A 17,252-nucleotide genomic window follows, 5' to 3' on the forward strand; every position below is an offset into this window, starting at 1 on the left:
TTACATATGGATCCCTGTGACTTGAGGCTTTCTGATGGTTGTACTTGTGAGAGTAAACATGTGATGAAGTAGAAGGTGTTTTAGGTAGGTGTCTGCTTATTTTTCTGCACTGCACCATTTTCCTACAAGCACAGTTCTTCAGAAAAGCACCCTTTATAGTTAGCCTCTAGCAATACCCACTGAGAGAAGGTGGAACTGAAGCAGAAACTTCCCTGTCATTAGTCACTGTCAGGACCTGATGTAATATCTACTTGAACCTTTAACTAAGACACAACTATGTAACTGCTTTTAAGAACAGCTGACAAAAGGAGTCCATCAAAACACGTCTAATCCCACTTTAAAGAGGATTAAGTGGGCATGCAGTGTTTGCATAGGAATTCTTTCGGTCTTGCAGACTGTTGTGCTATTTATAAACCTTTAATGTAATTGTAATACAATAGTCATATAATATAATTAATGGGAACTTTATTTGCTTTTTGTCTCTTGACACCCTCTAGCACTTTTGTCTTGGCATTTGATTTTATTGCTTGACATTTTGCTGAGAAAGTTGTTTTGAGTACTGGGTGGCCAACACAGTTAATTTGGCAAAGCGATGGACATTATGATTGCATTAGTTAAGTCCAAGTTTTCAAAATCCTATGTTTAGAATCCAAAATATTCCAGTTCTGTTTGACAAACAGAATATGGTTCATTGCTCTAAAGCCAAAGTTGTGCATGTCTGTCAGTATAAATATTTTGGCTGCCATATTTAACCAAGTTTAAGTATCAGTAGCAATAATGCCATCATAGAGAGAAGCTGACATCAAACACAGCATCCAGATTCACTGTGTATAGATACATTCTCTAAAATAGTCTAAATTAGTAATTTTTCCCCCCCCTGTAGATGTGAACAGAGTTTCTAATTTTATCTTAATTATTATTTGTTAAAATGCTAATAGTATTGTGGATGCTGACTAGAGGAAAGAGGAAAGCAAACCTAGGGTCAGTAAATATGAGGACACTGCAGCTGGTCTCTCTGAATGTGTGATTAAAACATACATTTCCAAGTATTTTGATCCTGCAGCCTGAAGCTGAAGAGTGTTGCTTATGGTACCTAATGCACTTACAGTATTAGTAGTAAGTAAAGCATCTTCTCTATTGTTTTTCTTTTTGTTCTCAGTACAATAGAGACATCCAACATTTCTGGCTAACAATAAACAAGATATGGATAGTAATTGATTCTTTATCATTACAAAATTAATTATTTTATTTATTTTATTTTATTTTATTATTTTATTTTATTTTATTTTTAAGGAGGAAGCTGAAGCATATTCATATATATTTTCAACAATGATTGATTAAAAAATTTAGCAATAATTTTCTCCAGCTTGAAATCTGAAATCACTTTGAATTGTTGAGGGGGATGGCATGAAATGAAAGAAGTCATATTACTGACTGCAGTTACAGAGAAACTTGTGCTATCCAGGAAATAAACAAAACAAAACAAAACAAAAAAGTAACACCTGAATCCCTGCAAAAATAAATGAGAAAGGGGTGAGAATATGCCTCACAATGGCATGGTAATTGAGAGAGAGAATTTGTGGCAGGTGAGCATTATCTCTATGTGCATACCACACAGAGGTTTGCAAAATATGATTAATGATACTAAAACAATGTCTCAGCCTTGATCTCTGAACATTAGAGAATGTAATCAGGGAGATTCCAAGGAGGAGGCTGGAAAATTCAATGAATGAAATGCTATTGTTTTGCTATTGTTTTGTTTGTTTGTTTGACAAACCAACGTATGTGGACAAAGTTGCAGAAACATGGAATTTGTTACCAGAATTAAGGTGTACATTCATAACTACTGATGCATTTCACAGAACTTCAAGTTATATCTGCTACTTGTTAGCCGATTATGAATACAAGAAAATAAAGTAGTTTGAGGAGTTCACCAGTGTTCCAAACCTTCTGCTTTCACTTGGTGTTAAGTCTGAATCAAAATCAGCTAAGCACAAGGAAGTGTACAGGCATTCCTCAGAGGAAGGCATGAACAATCTAGGTATCAAAGGTGATATACACATAAGTGAGAAAATGTACAAATGACATACTGTGAAATCAGTCAACAGAAGGTGACAATTAGCTGGGTTGTGGATTCTGTGTAGACTTTTTAAGGACACATAAATGCAGAGGGAAAGTCACATTTGGAGGACGATAGGAAGAAAAAAGGATGGTGAAGGAAAAGTGGTGGCTTGACAGAGCGTTGGTAATTCATAGAGCGAACACAACAACCACTGGGGTCCTGAAAGATTCCTTTTGCTGGATGAATATGAAGAAGATGTTGTGTTAGCACAATCTGTTAAATGATACTACAGGGAATAGTTGTATTATTACTACTACATCTGCACAAATTAGTCATGGATATATAAGCAGACCTTCCTAATAATTTTTTAGACCCTGTGCTGATACCTATTGTTTTAATATTTGATCACCCTATGAATACCAGTAGATCAAGAGTAGTCAAACTTCCTAGCAGGTTTTGTAGACTTCCTGTTTCACCTTCTTAGAAAAATAAGCTTTGAATAATATACACTGTTTTAGGTATGTTTTAGGGGGATATGGAAGTTTGAGTGTGGGAGGAAATGGTTTATGTGATCCAGCTGTAGAGAAATCCTGCATAGGCAATAACTATGAAGTTGTGGAACAACTAATCATCAGGTAATTTTTGACTATGAGTCAATCTGTTGGACTAAAGGAATTAGGAAGATGAAACATGTTATGTTTCCCCAGAGAGATACCAATCACAAACTAATCACAGTATCTTGGGAAGCATCTAGCCAAGCAGAAATTAAATCTTCACCGGACTTTCCAATTACACTGTTCTAGTCCAGATGTTCATGTTGTTGAAATATCTTTATTTCTGAAGGAAAATAAAGACATGAAGTGCCAGCATCATGGGATATGTACTGGCTGTGTCAATTGCTGGCAGGAGGCTGGAAAATAAAGGTGTTCTGAATGTAGGTCTATCTTAGCAGAAAAGCAGGGGATAAGAAGATTAGTACCTTTATTTTACTAGAAATCTTTCCAAGTGTGCTCTGTGGACAACCTGAATGTAAAGTTCCTAGAAATGTTCAAGTAGCTTGACAAAAATCTGCTCTTTTCTATCTGTTAGGATGTCTCCTCTGTGGCCAGCAGTAGAAAAGAGGACTAGAAAAGAGAAGGGTTTTTTCTCCAGACCCCATTTATGAGGGGTCTGGAGAAGACAAGACAGTGTGCACTGGCAAACTTAGACCATTACTAAAACCACTGGTATCTGTTGTGTTAAACATTGAGCTGGTGCTGGTGTAGATGAAGTGCCCATGTGTTTTTTGTCAGCTTATTTGATCTAGATTAGCACATGTGAAAAGAGAAGAAATAAGTGCTGGTGCTCTGATTAAGAGCTTCTGGGTCTGACCTTGTTCTTTCAGATTCTTAATGGCAGGAATTGTCTAATGATGGTGGAATCCTTCAGGTTTTACAGAAAATGATCAGGAAATAAATAATTGAAATACAGTTGATTTTGTTGACTTCAAGAAGAAACGTCCCTTTGGACTGTAGTCTTAATAAATTGCAGTCCATAAGAAGACATGTTAAGCTTGTATTCAGATTATTCAGTTTATTCTTATTATTTTAATTTCACTTTAGTTATCACGTGTTTATTTTTTTTTCTCATCTTAAGCATAGTTTGATCACTTTGTGTAGGCAGATTGCTGATACCTGGAGGATCTATAGCCTTGCTGACAAAGCCACAGTAAATTCCAATAGTTAGAAGTCTTGTCTAGGGAAATTCAATTAATCAGGTATAATTTTCTAGCTGCTTGGTGGTCAGGAGTTATGGTGGCATATCAAGGAGTGGATGTGGGGATGTTAACATTGCTTGGACTTTCTGAGACCTACACAAACATGTGTCTTTAACATACACACTGCAATGACTTTCAAGCCTTTGAGAAACAATCTTCCACTTGTGTATGAGACTCAAGAGAGTCTGTCTGGACAGAGCAATTTCTCACAGCCCTAGGATTTGTGAGTCTCTGTTCATCATCTTTCTGTTTGTTTGTTTGTTTCTTTCAAGGCTTTATGGAAAAGAGTTGCTTTTCTTACTTTCAGCATGTGTTTGTGATACTGTAGTGCTATGTTATGATAATTTAACATTCTGAAGCTTCAGAGGGCTAATGGTGGAATGAAGAAATGACTTCCTGATGTTGCAGTAGGCTGGATGTGTTCAGGCAGTTTTTCTATGTACTTTATCAACAGGGCAAACCTCTGGTTCTTCAGAGAAACTTAGAAAATAAAGTGATGGGATTCAGTGGACTGTGATTTGAGGTAGTATAGATACTTCCTTTTTTAAAATAAATAAATAAATTAAAAAAATATGCCTCAGTGGTCTCATTAATATGCTATGAGTATTCTGGCTTCAGGAGAGAGTTTTCTTCCGTGACAGAATGGCTGTGATCTTGATATCTTTTGTCTTTACTACAAATAGGCATAGGCTGCCTGTTGGAAGTGTAAGGATGAGTTATCAGTCCATTGCCATTGTCTGGTCCTCAGGCATTGCAATACTTTTTTTTTTTTTTCTTGTCATGTGTAGTTGTTCTTGAAAGCCTGAAAAGTGTGGGGCAAGGGAAAGGGCTTAATATATGAGTATTTCAGCTTAGTGTCATGGCCTGTAATATATAGGAGGTCAATATATATATGACTGGATGATTGCTTTCTCCTGTCTGGATTCAAGATCTGCTAGTCCCCTGTAAAGATTTATGTGGATTTTATTTTTTTTTCATGTATTCCTTCCTTCTAGAGGAGCTTGAGTAGTGTTATTTATTTTTTTTTTCCTTCTCCTTCTTAGCAGAGGAAAGAGGCATTGTATCATTGTATTGAGCTTTCTAAACATTTTGTGACCTCTCTTTGTGGATACTGTGCAAACCTTCTCATTTGGTTAGCCCTTTATTAAAGACCCTTACTAAGTCTGACTGCAAACTCTGCCATTCATGAGATCTGGAGTGTTGAGCTTACTGTGATATTAATCCTTGAAAGGGTTGTGTTGGCTTATTTCACACAAGATACTTTATTTTATACAAGATATTAAAACTAATATTTTGAAATTTGGAAGGAAAAAAAACACTTTTTTTTTTTTTTTGTCACTATGTCTATCACTTCTTTTTCAGTATCAGTTCCAAGACTTGGCTTTTTAAATGCTGACAATGTAATAAGAAACTTGCAAAATCACGGAGCTGCAAGTAATAAAATAAAATAAAATAATATAAAATAAAGTAGAAATTAACAGCAGTAATGGTAATTAATGTAGGTTATGCAATAAAAACTCTTGTCCTTTCAGAGATTTTAACATTGTCTACAAATTTGTTAAACAGAATAGATAAATCAGCATAGATTTATCTAAACAAAATAGATAAATCAGTCTGTGAATGAAAAAAGTCTGTGAATTGTAGTACAATTAACTTACATCTCCAAATGAACAATTAGCAAATTAGGCTTCAAACAGGTAACCCAGAACTTTAAAGCAATAGCCTACTCCTGTTATTTCATGACTATGCTTACCTGATGAGCCTTGACTGTGCCTTAAGCAGTAGAGACAGACATCGGATTTTCTGTACCTAGCAGTTGTATTACTTAGCCTTTACACTTTGCATAAAGTAATTGCAATAATAGACCCTTTTTAAAAAACAGGGAGGTTGTTTGCTTTGAGGGCATTTTACACAACCCTTAAACACCAAATAGGAACTTTGATGAGAAGTGTGATGTGAGCTGTGTCAGCACGCTACTGGAACTCTTAGTATTGCTGGGGTGTAGGAGTGGCAGGTTGCCAGATCATGGTGTAGCAAACAACTGGTGGGGGTAGGTTTGACCTATGGAGGTTTGATCCTACTTCTACCAAAAAAAAAAAAAAAAAAATCATTGAAGGTCTATTCCTGTGCAATAAAATTAATATATGCTAATATAGAGTAGAAGTAATGGTAAATAGCTGGAATAATCAAGTTACAAATATGTAAGTTTGAAAGACCTGTGTGGGGTGGGGAAACATCCAAAAGCTGTGATAACAAATAGTAAATATGTTGCTTCAGTGATTGCCCTTTCTCGTACAACATTCCTCTTCAAGACATTGGTTATCTGTTAACGTCACTCGTGCTGCTCTCACATCTCTATTCTTTTCACCTCTGAGCTTTTAATAGGGCTGCTTAGCATGGCTTCCCTCAGCTGCATTGCTTCTGGTCCCAGCTGTGTTTCTGTGCTTCTTTCCTGCCAAGGCAGGCAGCCACATCTTCCTTGTCGTGACCTGTGATGCATCTCTTCTGCCCTCTCAGCTGCTATCAGTACTCCATCATCAACTTCACCATCCTTCACCTTCTATTTATACACTTTTGTGGTTCTTTCATCTTTTTCTCCTCTGATTTTTTTCCCCTGTGATATCCAGACTCCTGCAAGTGTGTTTAGGATATTATTGCAGCTGACTCAATTTTTAAGTTTTAAAATGCAGTTATCTGTAAAACAGTGCGTCAGTTCTATGAAGAGTACTAATACTTTCTTAGAAAATCATTGTGGTATTTTTTTTTTCTCCTGAAGCGGTGTGCATATTTGAAGGCAGAACCTACTTTGAAGGACAAAGAGAAACTGTGTATTCAAGCTCAGGGGACTGTGTTCTGTTTGAGTGCAAGGTAAGAATATTGTTGATGGAAAAAAAAAAAATTCTTGCATGTTAGAAATATCAAAGTCCTACTGAATGAAGCTGTTGAAATAGAGACAGGTCTACACTAGGAAATGGCAACAGAAAAGGCATCTAAGGCATCCTGTGTTTGTTTTGTCTTACTGAGTTCCGCATAATATTTTGCAAATATATTTGCTTTGCATAGCTGCAGCCTTGATTACACAGCTTATCAATTGAGCTGCATTCCTTCCTCCTTACATATCCTCAGCATCACCAGTAACAAACCCCACCAGGCTACATTATGTTTCTATTTACATGTGCGCAGTGCTATTGTTCATATTTGTAAGCCCAGGTACAAGTGACGCACAAACATGATGGGAACATAATTTGGACTCCAGAATAATTTTTAGTGGAAAAAATGATGAAAAAGAAAGAAAGGAGGGGGGCACATCAGATGTCTGGTTGTCTTTCTAGTGTTTGAAATTGGAAAGGGTTGTAGTTTTATTTGTAAGCAGAATGTGCCCAATACTGCTGGTCTCATCCTGCTGCATGAACAGAGAGATGCTCTTGAGGCCACAAATGCACTTTAAGGGCAAAATGTGCCCCAGGGCATGGCTGCAGGTTGAGTGTTACCCAGATGGCTGCAGTGGACCCCAGTTTGCCTGCCAGGGTGCAGGGATGGCGTGGAAATACCTCCAGATAGGAAACCACATGCTGTGGTGCAGATCTGAGAAAACTGAGCATGTGTTTCCAGTGCAGAGGAATGGGGGATATCTTCTGTGAAGCTGCAGCTGCAGCACAGGTTTGAGGATTTAACAGCCATGCTTAACACTGTACAAACTCTGTGGGGCTGCAGGAAATCCAGACTGCTAGACTCAATAACTGGTATGAAATCCTTTTTAGCTACAAAGGTCAGAAATGTATGGCAGGTTTGCATTGGCTTCAGAGCCAGTGCTCTGCTCTCGTTCCTGCTTAAAGTCTTCCCCTTTGGCACTCTGGAGCCTCTTGTGCCTTGCCTGCCTCCTGGAGGGAGGGGGCTCTGAGCTGTCTATGGGATTGTTTTCGGGAAATTTCAGATGCTGTTGTGAAAAAGTGTGTTTTACCAAGTACAACTGGTAAACCTCGTCTTTCTCCCATTGATTTTCATCTGTTTGAACTTAATTCCCTGAGTAGGTACTTTGAAATCTATTGCAAAAGGAAAGGAGAAGATGGCCAAAAATAATTCTGAAAACTGATGGATCAGTCATATGGTTTTCAGGCCTGTGTACTTGTATTTTCAACATGGCAACTGGGACATGAATTCTGTGATTAACTCACAGCCGTCAAAACTTACATGATGTTGCCTTGTGTTTCTTGCAGCTGTCAGGTGCTCTATGAACAAAATGCCTCTGTTGCCCATGCTAGTCTGCATTTTGTTGATGATACTTGTTTGCAAGTGGGATGCCTGCTTTTCCTGGTAGAAATGTTATGCAGCAACTTTGATTCAAATTTTCTTTTTTTTCAAGGTCTGAAGTACATATTGGTTCTGATGAGCAGGCTTGTGAACCATTTTTCAGAGCAGAAAATCCCCATATTGCAAAATGTGTGTCAGCCAGGAATTCATAGGTTGGCCCTATTCTAATACCACCAGAGTTCCCATAAAGGGATATAATTAGTAACCCAACTCAATAAAGACTTGATAAGAATGGCACTAGCACAGATTTCATTCTTGAAGACTTATGCTGAAGTTAACAAGGCAACGTAGAAAATTTCTTCTTTCAAGTTAACACATAATTTTAAACATTATAAACGACAGTTCTATCTGCTATAGATAGGCTCTTTTCTGTTTAAATATTGCAAAACAAGTGGAAGAAACATTCTCTTCCAAGTTAGAGTCTGCAAAAGAATAAAATGTAATCCAGACTACCCTGATATTATTTCTATCAAAGGTTATTTTCTTCATTTTGAAGGATTGTTGTTTTCTGTTTGTTCTGGTGTACAGTATGCGTCAGCAGCTGGTTTGATTTAGTGTGTTTTCAGGTTCTGTGCCACGAATGTTTAATGTAAAATTTGATTGGCAATTTTGATTTCATCTTTGTATTTTCTGTTCAACGATGATTTAAAATCAAATGCTAAACCATACAATAATACATGTAATAGCATATGCATGATTTTAGGCAGTTTTCTTGCATGTAGAAATATAGGGTCCTGAGTTCAGCGAGCTCATATTTTAACCAGATTGCTGATCTTATGGCAGATGCCTCTAAGGAACATGTTGTTTGCTATGATTTCTGTCTTTGCCATGAGAAGACCAGAGCACTTCAGAACACATTATTTAGGGCCTGAGGGAGGCTGAAGGTGCTATTTCTGTGGTAGCCTGATTGCCAAGGTAGGCATTTCCCTGTGGTCATACTACAGTGCCTGTGTGTGACCTGCACTAATGCCTGAAGAGTTTCAGATACCATCTTGGCATTGGACATTTCCAAATGCTGATAAACATCTAACTGGGAAGTGCTTTGTTCCTAATAGGGAATCAGTACCTATTTCCTTCTTTCTTCCTTCCTTAGAGTATTCACAAGGAGGACCCTTGATTCTGGAATCTGCAGCCTCAATTTCTGAGAAATAATTGTTACTCTTTGAGGCATAGTTTTAAGATGAACTTTTGAGGCATGTAGCTTGACAGCTAAGGTCTGGTTCCTCATTTTTGCTTGCTTGGGAAGGTTTTCACATAGAGTAGTTCCTGATGCTTTTATTGTGCTGTGCTGTCCTTTCAAATAGTTTTCAAAGGTACCTGGAATTTGGCATAGGCATTTTTTGTTTGTACATTATAATGCTAAATCCAACTAAAGTTATCATTTATCTTTATTCTCCCACAATATTAACTGATTGCCTCGATTTGACAGGACCACAAAATGCAGCGTATTCCAAAAGACAGTTGTATGACTTTAAACTGCCCAGAATCTCAACAGATCCCCTTGTCTCACAGTTGCTGCAAAATCTGTAAAGGTAAGATAATAGTAGGATATATATAAGCTCAGTGTAGTTTTGTATTCTTATAGATTACATGACTTTGTGATCTTTCTGAATAGGGCATTCCTGTACATTATAATCACAGCAGATTTTGTGAAGCTAAATGGATAATATCTGCATCATGACATCTGAAAATTATTTGTAAAATGTCTAATATTTTAAATCCTGTGAAAGATGTTTGCTGGCTCTTCTGTGTTTCATTCTAGCCAAAAGTGGGTGAAAAGTCAAAGAAACCATATGCGTAATTAGTGACTTTCTATCCTTCACCCCATCTAGTGTCAAAACAAAATGAGATTGGAAAAATGTCTGTGTTCCCCAGCATCTTTCTGAGGTGCTTTGAGTTGTCTGTTTTGGAGAACAGTGTGTGCTGTGCAATTGTTCTGAGGCTGGCATGCGTTGTTTACCTGTTTGGGGTTGCAGAGAAAATAATTCTGTGCTTCTGTGCCAAGGAGAGCTAGAAAGTTTTACTATATGTCAGATTAGTGCTTTCTGAACATTTTCAATCCTGCCTGAAGCATGCTAGTATAGCCCCTTATGAGCTATATATTTTATTCTTTAAACAGGAAGCTGCTGCATGCATTCAGCAGCATTATACAGCTGACACATGAGTGTTAAGAATCTTAAGGAAAACAAACAAACAAAAACCAAACAAACAAAAACCATCATCCACATCCTTGATAAGATTTACATTCTTAGTTATGTAATGCCAAAGTCTGATACAAACCAATCCAGGCCAGGAAATCCCCAAATAAGACTATTGCCTTGTCATTAACTCAGGCTTCAATGAGGAAGGCAACAAAAGGGCAAAGAGTATATATCACCATGGCCAGAGCTTGCTCTTGATGCACAGTCTTTTGCCATCATCAATGAGTACTGAAGAGCCTCTAATGCTAGTAAAAGTGTAGAGCTTTTTGCTTCTCCATGTCCTGTTAGATAACAGCATTATGGTAGTTATGGTAAATTATAATATAATTATAATATGTATGTAAAATAAGCACAAAATTAGTAAAATAATAATATACTAGTCAAATCTCTTTATCCATAGCAGGAAAGACAGAAGGAAAGTCACCTGCCTCTGATATCATAGTAGGTCTGTGATGTTTGCATCATGATGACCATATCACTGGATCAAAGTACTACAACCTTCTGCCTTTATGTGCTCTTCTTTCTGTTGTCCTTTTTTGCTTTGTTTCTGTTGATTCATGCTGTTTGTGAACTGCCCAAGTGCAAAACACACCTTTGATCTGACCTCCAGGCAGATTCTGCCATTTGCATTTCTGCCTTACTCATATAATTTAGGCATAGAAGCAATTCTACATCAAAATATGAAGCAGAAGTCAGATGGAGTGATGATAAGAATAATCCTTACTGCTAACAAATACATGTTTGATATATCGTAACAGGCCAGTGTTTCAGGAAAATTCCAGCTTGCTTTCTGGAGTTGTTGCTGTTACAGAAATCCTGGTCCCCTGAGCCTGAGCTATGTTGTCCACTTCTCCTATGGGGGATTTTGAAACAAGAAATAATTATTGGAAAAGACCAGTGAAGTACTGCTGCTTGACCAACTCTGATGTTTCAGTTACAGAGCAAATTAAATTGCTGAGAAAATAGTGAAGAGGACAAACTTCACACCTTAATAGATATGGAAGTCTGGATGCTTCAAGTCAGTTACTACAACCAGATTAGATTCCATATAATAAAGTCTGAGTTAATGATGTTCAGCAACATTAGATTTCATGAGAACATACACATATTGATACTCATAATTAAGGTACAGTCAAAAGCAGTCACACTCAGGAAAAATGGAAAGGCAAAAATAGGAATACAAGAAAATAAGAAAGGCTAAAAGGTGAGAATTTAAAAATAAGTTTCTCTGAAATAGAAAGACAGAGGCAATCAGGGAAGAGTGTTCAGTCAGTAGAGCTTGAAAGGAAAAGATAAGGGAAAGAAAAAAGCAAAACAAGTCAATGGTAATCAAAGACTTCTAGTTAAATGGGGAAAGATTGCAAATACACTTGGGAATAAAAAGTGCTGAAAAAAAAAACACGGATTGGGCTAATGCCATTAGTAAATGAACTACTGAATGTCAAAGCTACAAAGCTACTGAGCTCTTTTACAAATGTCTGACCATAAATAAATAAATAAATAAATATATATATATATATATATATATACACATAATTAAGAGATGTTCTGTAAAAGTACTTAACAATGACAAGGAGACTGTAAGGGGATTTAAGCAAGCCACCTACACCCTACCCAGCTGCCTTCAGATCAATGCCATAACCTGCAATTGAATCGAAGACCTAGAGACAGTCTGTTCTCGTGGCCTTTACTACTCCTTTCATCTGCTGCATGCTTGGTACAATTTATTTTTCAGAATCTCATGAACAATAGAAAGGTATTCTTTGACCTAAATGAAAAAAGATAGGCCTGTCTTTGACAGGGGTGTTTTATAATCCCTGGATTCTTCTTAACCCTCAGTCACATTTGTTTCTGAACAGGCCACGACTTTTGTACCGAAGGACACAACTGCATGGAGCATTCTGTCTGCCGAAACCTGGATGACAGAGCTGTCTGTAGCTGCCGAGATGGCTTCAGAGCCCTTCGAGAGGACAACGCCTACTGTGAAGGTAACACCTTGTGAAGATGCTTAGCTCCACTGTATTATTTACTGCAGAAAGAATGTATTAATTCATGAGTAGTCAAAGTGATGTGCCTATTAAATGGAATAAATTAGATATGCAGCATATTAATCAGCTAAAATAATTATCTCTCCAGTTAAGGTGTTATTTATTTATTTATTTATTTATTTATTTATTATTTTTATATTCTGGTCAGTGTAAAAGTTGCAAGTTGCTATGGTTGAGGTCTGGAATTAGAAACATACTTCCATAGGAAAGTTTTCCTTTATTTTCATAATATCCAGATATTCAGCCAACCTGAATGTCAACCATCTAAATGGCATTTCAGTATGATAGTTTCTCTTTTCACCACTGTTTGTTCCTATTCTCTCAACCCAGGAAGTAAGTAAATACAATACACTAGATACTAGTATTAATTACACACTAGCTAGTCATACTGAGTGATGATTTATAATTTGAGTGACTCTTTTGGTATCAGGGAGCAACAAACTACTTAATAAGAAGTGATGCTTCTAAAATTTGTAGTTTTAAATTCTCTTGTAATCCTGTGAAAGAAAAAACATCCTCACTGTTGCAGCAGAAGTCATAGTCCTCTGCATGATCTGCTTTTGCGCTAACTATTGCTCTTTCTTGTGAAACCCCTGATTCTGCAAGCCCCAAACACTGGTATCACATACAAAATACCAGTTTGCTATCAAGTCATTCTTACAATAAAGCTTAAGTGTTGCCAGTAGCACGGTCTTTGACTAATGAGCAGTTTGGTTGAGATTTAGCCGGCTGAATTGAAAATTAAGCATATGTGAGTAGAGTCTAAGGTCCTCTGTAGTCCCACCTAATACCTGGATTGCTCTCTGGTGATGTTCAATTAAGTGGGATGGATTGAGGCATTTTAAGACAGTTTCTTTGGCTGAACTCTGCAAAAGTTAATGCCTGCAGCTCACTTGAATTAGTAGCTGCATTAGCCTTGGTGGTATTGCTCATCTGTAAATTTAGATGTGAGAACTCCTGTCTGTTTTCAGGAAAGGAGTGTGTGATTAATTCAGCTTCTCATACATCTCTGCTTAACGTTTATGGTAAGCCATTTGATGGAAATCTGTTAAAAGAATTAGAACTAAGTCATAGAGAAACAAATCCCTTGCCCCTCATCCTGTCCCAGAAGACATCTGACATCAGGACCAGTTGTATAGCTTGGTTTGCAGCATCAGCCACTTTTTGCCACACAGCCCTTGGAGACTATGCAGAGGCTTAGGCTGCAGAACTGAATTTCAAGGAGATTTCATCAGCCACTACCATTCTGAGGGAGTCACTGGTCACTGAAACTGTGGAATTAGAGTGAAATCATGTGCTTTAAGATTCCTCCCCCCCGCCCCCCGCAGCTGTATTCTTACTCTGCTGACTGGAAAGCAGAAAAACAAGTTATGCTTTTAGTGATCTCCATATCACTCAAATTAGAGTCTGTTGCTATGAGTAGAATTTGCCAGGCATGTAATAAGTTAAAAATAGGAAGCTTCTTGATATCACTGTTGGTGAAATGTTTAGATGAAGACATGGTAGTTTATCATATGCGAGATTGGTGCATCCATATTATAAGAGGATTTACCAATCTGTGCAATACCTGAATTAGGCATGATGATTTTAGGAATGATGATTTTTTGAGATTTCTTGGTTTGAGTGCTTCCATATGGGCAAATGATATTGTTTCTGTGCGGAAATTATCAGTCTACCTCTGCACTTTCAAAAAACTTGCTAAAGTGAATAGAAGGTTGGGGTATGTTATTTACATTAAAATAATCACTGTATTAATATGTATGGATGCAGAAAATGACCTCCTAAAAATGTGTATGATTTAGGACCTGATCCAGTAACACTCACACTGAAGATAGTTAAGTCCCATTGGGAAGATATACCCATGTGAGCAAAGCTCATGAGACTGGGTCCGTGCCAGATGAAGTTCTTGTAGGCAAGGATGAAGCTCAATCTGCAGTCAGAACAGCATGGCTGTGCTGCCTGTTATGTGCCATGGCTGAAGCCCTGTGCTTGAACTATGCACCTTTTGCACATGGGTTGAGAACTGGACTTGACTGGCCTTCTTGGACTGGGTGTAGAGGTCATATGCTGACAGAGGGGAACTAAGGTCACAGATATGAACCTTTTATTTTGTTTTGTGGAAGTGGGGGGCAGGGGACAAAGGAGACTGAAATACCTGTGTTTTTTTTTTTTTTTTTTTTTTTTCAGAGATGTGCTTTTACTATTGTATCCCTTTTTCCAGCCCAAATACCTCTTTGAATACTGAATTTTTTCTTCTGGAAGGAAGCTCTGTCTTAATATTAAGCAATGTAGTAACAAAGGGCACATTAGCAATAATATAATTCCAAGTCTTTTCAGAGTCCTGTCCCTCATCCTGAATGGCTCAAATGGTCCCAAGCTCTTTCTCAGCACAGACCCATTCCTCACAGTGACATTATTGTGGCTTTAATTACTAACAATACAAAGTGAAGAAATGTCAAGCTAACACAAAGCTTTTCAGAGAGGGCATTTTGTAACGGCTATAGCCTATGGGTATGATAGCCGTTTCTATGTTCTCACTTAACAAGCAAAATATACTGCAAAATCGGATGTCATTTATTCTGCATTAGAAACTTCACCAATCGTAATTTATTCCTGAGCACTGTAAAATTCAAAGAATAGACAGAAATAACAATGCTCCCATTGGTAGAATTTCTCTGTAAGGTAGAATAACAAAAATAAAAATATTCAAAGCTGGTTTCAGTATGGGTCTTAAAAAACTGCATACATTTCATCTGAATGATGGAAAAGTTTGGCTTCTGTCCTAGAAAGAACTGATGCTTTTCCAAAGCTAAGTGATGTCTCTAGATACTGTTATGGTAGATACCTTTCTGTTTTATAACAATAATATTTGTTAAGATTTATGTCACATTTAACTTTCCTTTGGAGGACTGTTAAAAGCAATATTTTAAGAGGTGGGATTTCTTCATTTACCTGCCCTAAGCCTTATTACAAGTATTCTGAAATCCACTTTCTGCCTCAGGTCATTAAGCAGTTTGAGATACTTTACTGATAGGTTGGTTATGGATTATGCTGTGTTCAGATGTAGGTGCTTTTCAATATAGCATCCTTGGCATATAGCCTACTGAACATCAACATTTTACAAAAACAGATGTTCTGATGACGTATAATTAGTTATTCCCACTGCAACACCTGAAGTCCTCTGAAACTGACAATCACCCTCCAGGATATATTTCAAAGAGTGTTCAGTGCCCATTACATTTGTGGTGGTGGACTTCTGATGAAGTTTTTAAGGATAAAGTTTGTGACTTTTGGCTATCAGGATACATTGATGCATCTAGAAGAGTTAAATGCACCCAGACAGCAAGACTAGGCATCTACTGAAATAAGATGGTATGCAAATAGTCTGCTGGTAGGCTCAAGTAAGAAGACAGGAGAATGCAGTGGTCTTTTGTAAGCATTGTGACTGAGCATGATCTGCTCAGGTTATTTCATTATTTATCCAGAGGATTTTGCCTGATGCAGAGGCCATTTTACATCATGTCTTGGGTCTGGCTGGGATGGAGTTAATTTTCTTCATTACAGCTCTTAGGGTGCTGTGTTTTAGATTTGTTACTAAAGCACTGTTGATAACACACCAATGTTTTGGCTGTTGCTGAATAGTGCCTTCTCTATATCTCACTTCCTGCACAGCGAGTAGGCTGCGGTGGGCAAAAGGGTGGGAGGGAACACATCCAGGACAGCTGACCCCAACTGACCAAAGGGATATCCCTTAAATCCATATAATGTCATGCTTGGCAATAAAAGCTGGGGAATAGCCTTTCTAAGGTAGCTGTTGCTTAGAGATTGAATGGGTATCAGTCTGCTCATAGGAAGTGGTAAGTTATCGCCTTTGCATGACTTCTTTCTCCCTCCCCCCCCTCCCCCCGCCTTATTTTTTTTTTCTTTTCACTTATTAAACTTATTTTTTTATTGGTTTTGCTCTTCTGATTCTCTCCACCAGCCTGCTGGAGGAGGGGGAATGAGTGGCTGGTAGATGCTTGATTGCTAACCTGGGTCAACTCTCCACACATTCCAAATCCACAATACGGTTGTGTGAGCCATAACATTTATTTTCTGGTATTTGGGAATTTAGTTGTTCTAGTTGTGCAGTATGCAACATAGCTAACTTATCCTAACAATATTTGGAAGCGTTTAATATTATTAAACATAACTGTGTGAACCATTTTCCATTTTTCTTCCGATTTACCTCTTTCCCTCAATAACTCTCCTAGTTTCTCTTCTGTTGCCATATTTGTCCCAGTTTCAAGTGCAGCAGCTGAGATGAGAGCAAAGACTGAGTGACTGTTTACATTTGAGTATTACATGAGTTTCACTGATGATTTTCCCTCTAGGGAACACGGTATTCAGTGTAGAGATCCACATTTGAATAAGCTGTCTGGATTTGAATAATCCTCGGATGAAGGAAATAAACAGTCTTAGAGGATGAATCCTCTCCTTCTAGAGTAGATGTCCAAAGTAGTTTGGAAGCAACACTTGGTTGGACGTCATCAGGTTTCTCTTAGTTTAGAGTTGTATGTTCTCACTCTGCTTGGAAAGATTTACTAATGGAAGCTTACATTTATCCACATGTTTGTGTAAAAATGCTAGTATATTATTCAAAAACAAACAAACAAACAAACCACAAAGAAACACCAAAAATACATTCAAACAAACAAACAAACAATGTAACAACAAAACTGTTGCACATCATCATGTACATAATAGGCAGATTACTGTTTTTTGTTGTTTTTATCTACTGGCTAACCAGACTACAAAAATAAGGTAGTTTTCAGATTGAGTCTGATTTCTACAGATTGCAGTTAAGAGAAGAAATCTTACAAAAATGAGAAGTA

The 17,252-nt window shown here is 37.5% G+C and overlaps 1 protein-coding gene across 1 annotated transcript in view; it reads left to right on the forward strand.

Annotated features, from left to right (window-relative positions):
- NELL2 (neural EGFL like 2) overlaps positions 1–17,252 on the forward strand; it is a 146,826-nt gene that overhangs the window by 58,257 nt on the left and 71,317 nt on the right. Inside the window, exons 10-12 of the mRNA XM_068669366.1 lie at positions 6,595–6,686; positions 9,559–9,661; positions 12,190–12,318. Coding sequence (XP_068525467.1) covers positions 6,595–6,686; positions 9,559–9,661; positions 12,190–12,318 — 324 coding nt within the window. The remainder of the gene's footprint in view (positions 1–6,594; positions 6,687–9,558; positions 9,662–12,189; positions 12,319–17,252) is intronic.

The sequence above is a fragment of the Anas acuta genome, chromosome 1 (assembly GCF_963932015.1).
Source record: "Anas acuta chromosome 1, bAnaAcu1.1, whole genome shotgun sequence".
Lineage (NCBI taxonomy): Eukaryota > Metazoa > Chordata > Aves > Anseriformes > Anatidae > Anas > Anas acuta.